General features: G+C 46.8%; 1 protein-coding gene across 8 annotated transcripts in view; it reads right to left on the bottom strand.

The window, feature by feature from the left end:
• Nucleotides 1-11,669, bottom strand: part of KTN1 (kinectin 1) — a 233,443-nt gene that overhangs the window by 159,864 nt on the left and 61,910 nt on the right. For all 8 annotated transcript variants that reach the window (XM_082275742.1, XM_082275737.1, XM_082275736.1 and 5 more), the window contains exon 3: nt 5,147-5,296. In XM_082275742.1, the coding sequence (XP_082131868.1) occupies nt 5,147-5,296 (150 nt within the window). The remainder of the gene's footprint in view (nt 1-5,146; nt 5,297-11,669) is intronic.

Below are 11,669 nucleotides of genomic sequence, written 5' to 3' on the forward strand. Positions count from 1 at the left end.
GAAAGCACCAAATTAAGATCCCAAGGCGGCAACGGAGCCCGCATTGGAGAAACCAAAATGTCGGACACCCTGAAGAAAGGTACGCACCAGGGAGTGTGTAGCCAAAGGTCATTGGAAGACGACCGCCAAAGCCGACACCTGGCCCTTGATGGTACTCGAGGCCGATTTCTGTTTAACCCCACGTGGAAGGAAGGTCAAGATCCGAGCCACCGAGAAGGAGCAAGGAAGAACCCCAAAATACTCACACCACACAATGAACGTCTTCCACGTACGATGGTAGATTTCCTAGCTTTCAACAGTGTAGGAATCACAGACTCAGATAAACCCCTATCCTTCAGCACCTGGCGATAAACAGCCAAGCCGTCAAAGCCAGTTACTGTAAAGTAGGATGGAAGATTGGTCCTTGGGACAGCAGATCCTCCCTAAGAGGAAGCTGCGAAAGAACGTCAGTGACCAGCCGCATCAGATCGGTGTACCAAGCCCGGCGAGGCCAGTCTAGAGCCATTAAGATGACCAAAATCCCTTCTGCCTCGATCCTGCCTAGAAGTCTGGGCAAAGGCTTGAGAAGAGGTAAGGCGTAAATCAGATGATCCTGACCCCATGGGGCCACCAGCGTGTCTTTGGCGTGCACCAAAGGATCCCTTGACCGAGCCACAAACCTCTGCACGCTTCTGTTGAGCAACGACGCCAACAGATCCACCTTAGGGGTGCCCCACCGGAGACATAGCTGATGAAAAACCTCCGGATGAAGGGACCACTCTCTGTGGTCCAACGCCTGCCGACTGAGGTAATCCGCCTGTCAATTTTCTACCCCGGGAATCTGTGCGGCAGAGAGGGCTGGAACTAACCATTCTTTCCACCTTAGAATGTCAGCTACCTCCAGAGCCACCAGAACACTTCTTGTGCCCCCCTTGGTGATTGACATAAGCAAAGTCATGGCATTGTCTGATTGAATTCGCACTGGACAACCCTGAAGAGGATCCATCCAATGATCCAGACAGTCTGATCGCTCAAAGTTCCAAGACATTGATCAGGAGTCTGGACTTTTCCAGCATCCAGATTCCCTGAGCAGAATGCTTGCAGAGGATGCCTCCCCAGGCTGGCATCTGTGGTGACCACTGTACAATACCAGGGGAGGAAGGTTTTTCCCAGCTGAAGCTCCGGAGAAGGAAGACACTATATATGGGACTCCTCCGTGCCCCGACTCAGCCAGGTCTGATTGTCCAGAGACTGCAGAGTTTTGTCCCATTTAGTCAGAATTTCCCTTTGCAAGGACCTCATATGGAACTGTGCAAATGGAACTGCCTCAAAAAAGGTAGACACCATAAGGCCCAGCACCTGCATGCAAGTCCGGAGGGATGACCATTTGTTGGTCAGCAGGAGGCGAATTGCAGCCTGCAATTTCTGGGAGTTTGTCCAGCGGAAGGAGTGCTCTGACTAAGGCTGAGTCCAGAGTCAAGCCCAGATAGTCCAGCTTTTATGGATAGAATCAGAGCAGACTTCTGATAATTCAGAATCCAGCCAAACTCCCACAGAGTTTGTATTGTGATCTCCAGGTTCTCCAACAGAGCAGAGAGAGACTTCGCTCATAGAAGGAGATCGTCCAAGTAGCCCAGTCCTGCGATCCCCCGTTGGCGTAGCAAAGCTAGCACCGGGGCTAACACTTTTGTGAAGGAGGAGCAGGTGCAGACCAAAGGGTAATGCACAAAATGATAATGCTCCTCTCCCACAGAAAAGCGGAGAAAACGCTGGTGACTGGCACATATTGGAATCTGAATGTAGGCATCCTTTATATCACTAAGAGGCAAGGAAACCTCACTGATGCAGGGATGCCACCACCGTTTGAATGGACTCCATTCTGAACTTCTGTACCCGCACAAAGCAGCTTAGCAACTTGAGGTCAAGGAATGGACGCACTTTGCCTTCCTTCCTGTGAACAGATTTGAGTAAACACCCTGAAAATTGTCCGAGGTCAGAACCGGGACAATCACCCCTTGAAGAAACAGGTCTTGCACCACCCCAAAGAGGACCTGTAAGCGGTCTGGGGACAGGGGCAAGTTGGAAGGGAAAAACTTTGCCGGGGGGGGGGGGGGGGGGCCCAAGAGCGAAACTCGATCTTGTAGCCGGACCGAATGACTTTGTGGACCCAATTGTCTTGCACCCGGGAGACCCTGATAGGTTTCAAGTTCTTGTCAGTCAACCCTAAGGGACGAAAAAACTTTTGAGCTGGGAAGGAAGGCCCATGTCTTGGACGAGGTTCCTTGCCCTTAGTAGCCTGTGGAAGAAAAGTACTCTTCCACAGGCTACCTAGAATTATGTCATCCAGGGTAGATCCGAACAGGCGACCTCCTTGAAAAGAAAGATCAGTCAAGGCCTTTTCTGAAGTCTGATCTGCAGACCAGCACTTGAGCCAAAAGACACTCTTAAGGACCATTGCCAAAACAGAGGCGAGCCATCACGGGACCTGCATCCAAAGAGGCATCACAGATAAATTGCAGCCCCTGAACCAGCTGGTCCGTCAGCTCGGCCAAGGCAGGCAGGAGCTGTTCCCCCTCCAGGTCACTGTGTAGGAGCTTAGCTCGGTCAGAGTTGGCAACACTAGGGCAATGGTGAATACCGGCCTCATTGCCGAACCAGCCAGTGTGTACATAGTGCGGGCCACAGCCTCCGCCTTCCGGTCAGCTGGATAATTAAAGGCTGGGGACTCCAACCGGAAATCATGGTTGCCTTGTTTAATCTGGAAACCAGAGGTTCCACCGCTGGTGGCACAGTCCACTTCTTAAAAAGCAACTCCTCATACAATAACACCTAGTAAAGCACTTAGGGACGCCATAGGATGCTTAGGTCATCCCCACTCTTTAGCAACAATTCTGTCAAAATAGGCAGGGAAAAGAAACACCTTTGCTACTTTGGATGGCTTGTGAGTGCCCAAAGGCACCTGTGCCTCCGTTGCAAGTTTCAGCTGCGTCCTCCACCTTCAGGGTCTCACGCACTGACACAATCAGTGCATCCACCAGCGCCTTCTCGGGCGCGGTAGAGGATTCCAGGAGCGTGGTTTCAGACCCAGCAGGGTGACCCACGTCCGTGGCGGCCGAATCAGATTCAGGATCTGAGACAGATGAGACAGGGGGTGCTTTTTGCTAGCCCGTCGCCTGCAAGCGATCTCCACCCATGACACAAGGGACTCCAGGACCGCCGTCAGTGCATGGATAGATGGATGGGACCCGGAGGGCCCCGCAGCCTCACAGAGGGGATCAGGTGCTTGCTCCAAAGACTACATGAGTCCACCAGGAGGACCCCACAAAAAGTGTAAAACACTGCTAAGGGACAACCCCCCCCTCCGACGCTGGCAGCACCACCCGGTAGCCAGGCACAAAGCACCAAGCAATCCTCAGAAGAGAGGGAGAGGACCCCACCAGACTCACCTCCCACAGAAACAGGCACCTGCAGCCACCAGGGGAATCTACACTACACATGCAGCGATCAGGAAGTAAAATGATCCAGGAGTAAGCACAAGGGGATGAGGAGGGGCTCCCACTCCCGAAATCGCCGGAGACAGGGCTCCACTGTCACGACTGTGGCTATTTCCAATGGCAAACCACAAGAAAATGGCCACCGGTCTACACAGACATGGCCGCCATGTATAAAAACACACAGGCTACAAAAAAATGGCAGCCCCGCACGGCACCACAAGGCTTACAGGGACCCAGGAGGGAGACCAGGCCTCAAGGACAGATCCAGGGGGCCATGGCAGGAGCCCTCACCAGGTACCTTTGGTTGTAGATCCAGGAGGAAAAAAAAAATTTCTATCTAGAAAGTTTCGCCAGGACCAAAGATCCCAGCAATGGAATAGGTCCTTACTCCTGAATAGGCAGAAACAAAACTGAGTGGCTATAACAGAGGAGTATACCCCCTGGGACTGACCCTGGGTGTAGCCAGAATTATTTTCTGCCTAGTGTTCTACTCCTGTAGGGTGCTGTATAATCCAATGGTTAGGAAATTGAATATCAGGAGCTGTGCAAGTCAATGAACGAAAAATACATTTTTAACATTTTTTTTTTTTTTTTTTGCAGGAAAGCCCAAGATAGATTTTGTTTATTTTTTTTTTTATCTAAAGCTTTCAAACATAAAAAAAAAGGAGAGATGTTGGGACACAGATCTCTTGGTAAAGAGGACCCCTGCATTTCATAGGATGTCAAAGTGAGAACATCTACAGGAGGAAGGGAATTACTGCATGGGACAGCATGAGAGGTGCTGAGTTTTACAGTGTGAGCCATTTATTTTCTAACTCCTGCAAGGGGGTCTTTTAGAAAAAAAAATAATAATAATAATAATAATAAGACTAGTATGGCCTGGGTTAGGCTTTAACTATGCGCTGGCTCTAAACAATTTAGACCAGGTTTACAGCAGCAGCCAGGAGATTGCTTTAAAGTGGTATAAAAAGCTCATTAAAAAAAAAAAAAAAAAAAGTAGCCTGGGATCCTCCTTTTCTTGGGTCCCCAGACGGGGCTCCTGGCTCCTCCTAATGAGCCAGTTCCCCCAATGGCAAATCGCTTGCTCTAGGGGCACTGGTGCATGCTTGCTACCAAGTGCCGCTCTATGTGTCCATAAAACACATTGAAGCGGGGCTCGACCACCCGTGGCTCCTCATTGGTTCACTGGCTGTGATTGATAGTAGCAAGAGCCAACGGCTCCCACTGCTGTCTCATACAATGAAGAGTGAGAGACCCAGGAGAAGCTAAGCTCTTGTGCACATAGCTGGATTGAGAGGGAGCTCAGGTGAATATTAGGGGGGCTTGGAGGGTGCCCGCTGCATGCTGTTTTTTTTTTTTTTCCCCCGTTCATGTAAAAAAGCCCCTGAATACCAGTCATTTTTAAAAACATACCTTGGGTGACAAGGGGTTAACAAAGCTTCTCCTTATAAAAGAACATGAAGGCTTACCAACAAATGAGTGCGTTCAAATACAAAATTGACTAGACAATCTGCACTGCCACTTTCCAAATATACAGTAACTCTGCATTTTAAAATGCATAGACAGCAATTTTACCCAACAATCTGTAATACCACAAAAGACATTCTTGGTGAGTTTCCATGGTGACCCGCAAGACGCTGGTTTATTTCTAATTCCACTCTAACACTACTTACGGTTCTCGGCTTTCTGTTTCTTTTTCGGAGCCGACTTCCTTCCTAACCCAGATTCCTGCGGCTTCACCTCTGCCAGAGGAATGACCGATTCCTGCTTCTTGGACGGCACCACCTGTTCATTTTTCGGTTCTGGGCTAATCGGGGCGTCATCTAATCATAACAAAACACATGGTAAGCCTGACAGCCTTGGAAGTGTCAGCAGTTGTATTCAGAAAAATACCAAATGGCCATAGGCTATTCTTATAGGAGTATATTGAAATGATTTCTCAATGTCTGCATGAATTCCTGTGGATTTCAATTTTTGGTGAATCGAGCTTTCAACCAGAATGCAAGTATAATATATAATTATTGGTTAGAGTCAGAACTAACAGCACAATGAAGGAATACTGGGCTTAACCGTTTGCATTTTGGAGCAATGTTTTATTATTTTTTTTCTTTTGCACAAGTTAAAATCTGTATTTTTTAGCAGAAGTTACCGTAAACCCCCCAAAATTATTTTCTGAAATCAGAGACCCTAGAGAATAAAATGTGGTAGTTGCAAAATTGTTGCAAGATATTTGTCCAGCTATTTACCAAAACACACATTTTCAAGAAAAAATACACTTACATGAATTTTAGTGCAAACAATATTAAATACAATCTTTTGGTAAAATATAAAAGATTGGTCAAATAAATAGTTGCCAAACATGTGAAGCCACACCTGTGAAACTGCAAAAACTATGGTACCCAAAAGTCTCCATAGGCCACGCTTTAAAAAGCCCTTGCAGGTCATCAGTTTAGAGGTATCTAAGAATGAAGGCCCCAAAACTATCGATTTCACTCTGATACTGGCACAACTTATGTTAAAACATAAGCACAGTAAAGTCGTGGTAAAATCGCGTGCGTTTTCCGGACCTTCTTTTTCTATTGGTGAAATGCGTAAAAATTGGATTTTTGATTTACTGTAAAATCCATTTCTCTGATGTTCATTGACGGGCACAGCTCCTGATTCTTCTTAACCATTGGTTATACTGCCCCCTACAGGAGTATGACAATAGGCAGGAAAAAACTTGATTACACCTATGGGCAGTCCCAGGGAGTATACACCCATACTCAGCTATAGGAACTCAGTTTGGTTACAAGCAGTGTCAGAAGAAAGCCAGCTCCACTGTGTCCATAAATTAACATCAGAGAAATGGATTTTACAGTAAATCTAAAATTCTATTTTCTGTTTCGTTCACTGACGAACGCAGCTCCTGATTCCTAACCATTGGGATTTCCCAAAGCAGTGGGAAACATTAGGGGTGGTAAAAGAGCAGAAAAAAATCGGCCAAAAGAAGCATCCGCAGATGCCAACACATTCACTCTATAAAACGTTTTAAAATTGTGCACAGACGACCAGATGACCGCCTTGCAAACCTGCATCACTGATGCCAGATGACAGAAGGCCCAGGAGGCACCAAGCACTCAAGTAGAGTGTGCCCTAACAGGGAATCACTTTCTGTCTGATCCATCTGGAAATGGTCATAGCAGAAGCTGCCAACCCTTTTCGAGGTCCGACCGTGAGTACAAACAGTGAGTCTGTTTAGACATAGCAGGAAGCGGGCCGCGAGAGGAGCAGGAGGCGGGCCGCGAGAGGAGCAGGAGGCGGGCCGCGAGAGGAGCAGGAGGCGGGCCGCGAGAGGAGCAGGAGGCGGGCCGCGAGAGGAGAAGCCGCGCTCACCGCCAGCCTCCCACAATCATCAGAGAAACTGACAGAAGACCCGCCTGCCTATGCACACAAAACAGGCGAGTCTTCTGTCACACAGGCAGAGAGAGATCAGGAGTTTTAACTAAGCTGAAACCCCGATCTCTCTGTGCCCGTCACAGAGCCCCCTTCCTCTTCACAGTGATTAAGCACAGTTAGGCATACATTAACCCCTTTGATCATCCCCAGTGTTAACCCCTTCCCTGACAGTGTCATTTATACAGTAACCGTGCATATTTAGCACTGATTACTGTATTAACCACTTACAGCATATCAACGTACCGATACGTCGGTACACTTTGCGGGTTTATACCGGGATGATGCCTCTAGTTAGAGGCATCATCCTGGTACCGTGGTTTGAAGCCGACGGTCGGCTTTCCGTCGGTAACGACCGGTGTGGCTCAGGAGCCGCTCGATCGTTACCCGGGGGGGGCGGGAGGGGACGTCCCCCCCCCCCTCCCGCGGCTTTGCCCGGGGCTCCCGTCCCACCGGGAGCCCCGAGCACCCAGCCGGCACTTCTGCCGGCTGGATGGAGTCCCGATGAATGCCGGAAACGGCATCGATCGGGGCTCCGATGACGTAACCCGGAGGCGGCGTCCATGACGTCACTTCCGGGTTACTGTGCTGCAAAAGGCGGCAAATTTAAAAACGGCTGTATGCAAAAATGCAGTTTTCGGCTTTTTGCATACAGGGAAGTGTAGTGGAGGGGTCTAGGGTCTTTTAGACCCTCGATCCCACCATAAAGTGTACCCGTCACACATATTGCTGTCACAAGGGATGTTTACATTGCTTGTGACAGCAATAAAAGTGATCAGATTTTTTTTTTTAAAAAAAACCTGTAATAAAGTTTAAAAAAAAAAAAAAATTTCACCGCCCCCATCACCGTTAGCTCGCGCTCAAAAAAAAACGTATACGCAAGTCGAGCCGCGAATGAAATCGCTGTTCAAACCCCACATGTGAGGTATTGCCGCGATCGCCAGAGCGTGCGCAATAATTTAAAAAGAAAAGAGCTACACTCTACCTCTAAACTGGTAACCGTTAAATAAATTTAAAGCGTCGCAGATTGAGATCTCTATTGACCGTAGTTTGTCGCCATCCCACGGGGGGCCCAATTTTAAATCGTAACATGTTGGGTATCTATTTACTCGGCGTGACATCATCTTTCACAATATACAAAAAAAATGGGCTAACTTTACTGTTTAGTATTTTTTAAATGCAGTGAAATGTGATTTTTCAATTTGTTTCCAAAAAAATGGCGTTTTAAAGACCGCTGCGCAAATACCGCTTGACAAAAAGTTTTGCAATGACCGACATTTTATTCTCCAGAGTCTTTGCTAAAAAAATATACATAATGTTTGGGGGTTCCAAGTAGTTTTCTAGGAAAAAATACTGGTTTTAACTTGTAAACAAAAAGTGTCCGAAATAGGGCTGGGGCTTAAGTGGTTAATGTCACTGGTCCCCAAATAGTGTCAATTATGTCAGTTAGGGATCCGATCTGTCCACCGCAATGTCGCAGTCCCGCAAAAAAATCGCTGATCGCCGCCATTACTTATAAAATAAATAAAAAAGTTCAAAAATCCATCCCGTAGTTTAAAAATGCTATAACTTTTGCGCAAACCAATTAAAATATGCTTTTTGGGATTTTTTTTTACCAAACATATGTAGCAGAATACAAATTGGCCTTAACTGAAAAAAAATTAGATTTTTTTAAATTTTTGGGGGGGAATGTTTTATAGCAGAAAGTGAAAAATAGTGTTGTTTTTTAAAAAAATTGTCGCTATTTTTTTTGTTTATAGCGCAAAATCTTAAAACCGCAGAGGTGATCAAATACCACCAAAAGAAAGCTCTATTTGTGGGGGAAAGGATATCAATTGCATTTGGGTACAGCGTCACACGACCGCGCAAATTTTCATTAAAGTAACAGTGCCAAATCGCAAAAAATGGCCTGACATTAAGGGGGTAAAAACCTTCCAGAGGTGAAGTGGTTAAAAATGGACAGCCCACCCCATTCTAAAATGTAAAAACTATTCTAATAATTTTATATAATGCAGCAACATCCACACATAGGACACCCAACATTAGAGGTGATTTATTCTTCCAAGCAAATACACTTTTGTAAACTGGTACTGACTAGTATTCCAATGTTTCTCTTCTCCCTCAGTTTTTCTCCAGCTAATGTGACTCCAATGCTGATGAAGAGGGGGAAGGAGAGGGGGATACAAGGATGCTGTGCAGGCGACTGTCATCCTCCATATCAACTAAAGATGCCATTTGTCGTTAGGATGCCAGCAGCTAGACGGTTGTAATGGTGCACAATGAAAACCTGTGGCTTTGTGTAACTAAATGGTAGGCTTCAGCCACAAGAAGCCTTGTATACAATGTGTGAGCATTTTGCCAAGGTACCCCTGAAGAAACCTCGAAGGAACCCTGGTTGAAAGGTTGGTACAGAGCCTCAGAGGCACTCTGCACATGCTCAGTTTGGTGTGCATCGCTAGATAGTTTTGTTTTTTCCCCAGGAGGGTGCATGTGATCAGCACAGGGCCAATCAGCACTATCCAGACAGAGGGTCAGGGGTCATGCAGCCTCATAGGACAGGTGAATGAAAATGCCTCTTACAAGCATTAACCAGTGCTCGGCTGGACACTGATAGAAGTTACAAGACTGCTCTAACTGCTGACGAGAAAAGGCATTTAGCAGTTTATATTTACTAAAGGTATTGCATTTCCATGTTCTGTGTGTTGTGGGAGACCACATATACTGAATGCAGGCTCCTGGGTTTAGGAACTCTTTAAAAACCAATAGGTGCATAAGAAAAAAAAAGAAAAAAATCAAACGCCAACTTGGAAACCTGATTTGAAAAAAGTTTAAGGGAACGAAACATTGATAACATGCTCAATGTACAGGGCTTCCTGGGTAAAGGCCCTAAAGCAGCCTTTCACGACCTTTTTACTCCAGAGGAACACCTAAAATATTTTTCAGGTCTCTGGAAACCCCTGTTACAACCACTTAATTGTGGGTCAGTGGTGAAAAATGTTCCTTACATTGGTGATCAGTGGGAAGAACACCCCTTACATTGGAGGTCAGTGGGAAGAACACCCCTTACATTGGAGGTCAGTGGAAAGAACACCCCTTACATTGGAGGTCAGTGGGAAGAACACCCCTTACATTGGAGGTCAGTGGGGAGAACACCCCTTACATTGGAGGTCAGTGGGGAGAACACCCCTTACATTGGAGGTCAGTGGGGAGAACACCCCTTACATTGGAGGTCAGTGGGGAGAACACCCCTTACATTGGAGGTCAGTGGGGAGAACACCCCTTACACTGGAGGTCAGTGGGGAGAACAACCCTTACACTGGAGGTCAGTGGGGAGAACAACCCTTACACTGGAGGTCAGTGGGAAGAACACCCCTTACATTGGAGGTCAGTGGGAAGAACACCCCTTACATTGGAGGTGAGTGGGAAGAACATCCCTTACATTGGAGGTCAGTGGGAAGAACACCCCTTACATTGGAGGTCAGTGGGAAGAACACCCCTTACATTGGAGGTCAGTGGGAAGAACACCCCTTACATTGGAGGTCAGTGGGAAGAACACCCCTTACATTGGAGGTCAGTGGGAAGAAAACCCCTTACATTGGAGGTCAGTGGGAAGAAAACCCCTTACATTGGAGGTCAGTGGGAAGAACACCCCTTACATTGGAGGTCAGTGGGAAGAACAACCCTTACATTGGAGGTGAGTGGGAAGAACAACCCTTACATTGGAGGTGAGTGGGAAGAACACCCCTTACATTGGAGGTGAGTGAGAAGAACACCCCTTACATTGGAGGTGAGTGGGAAGAACACACCTTACATTGGAGGTGAGTGGGAAGAACACCCCTTACATTGGAGGTGAGTGGGAAGAACACCCCTTACATTGGAGGTGAGTGGGAAGAACACCCCTTACATTGGAGGTAAGTGGGAAGAACACCCCTAACATTGGAGGTAAGTGGGAAGAACATCCCTTACATTGGAGGTAAGTGGGAAGAACATCCCTTACATTGGAGGTCAGTGGGAAGAACAACCCTTACATTGGAGGTCAGTGGGAAGAACAACCCTTACATTGGAGGTCAGTGGGAACAACAACCCTTACATTGGAGGTCAGTGGGAACAACAACCCTTACATTGGAGGTCAGTGGGAAGAATGATCCCTTACATTGGTAGTCAGTGGGAAGAATGTCCCTTACATTGGAGGTCAGTGGCAAGAATGCTCCTTACATTGGAGGTCAGTGGCAAGAATGCTCCTTACATTGGAGGTCAGTGGCAAGAATGCTCTTTACATTGGCGGTCCGTAGGAAGAATGTCCCCCTTGTAGATGGCAAAATCTAAAGCTAAACTGTGCATTTAACTGCCAGTTGGCATTGGCCCCAGAACGATGCAGGCACCATGAAACGGGAGTTCAACCAGATACAGTTCAAGGAGCCCCTAGCTACCCTTGGAGGAAACCTAGTTGAGAATGTCTGCCCTAGAGGTTACTACCCAATATTCTTTGAAATGACAAGAACCTGCTTGAACAAAAGAAGAAAAAAAGCTAATGAAGGAAAATTAAAGCCTAAGTAAAAGAGGTGTCACACCCCTACACCATCCATAATAGCTGTTTCATGCTGCAGCAAGAGGGTTTTCTTGTAATCTATAATCAAACTTGAAACAGATTTTTCAGAAATAACTTAAAGCTAGTGAGTGTGCATTCCAGCTAAGGAATGGCCATTTTAAAAAGATCAGCAGCCCTCATATACATTTCAGGTGTAGGTTTGCTTTAAAATT

The sequence above is a fragment of the Pelophylax lessonae genome, assembly GCF_965119305.1.
Source record: "Pelophylax lessonae genome assembly, chromosome: 13".
NCBI classification, from domain to species: domain Eukaryota; kingdom Metazoa; phylum Chordata; class Amphibia; order Anura; family Ranidae; genus Pelophylax; species Pelophylax lessonae.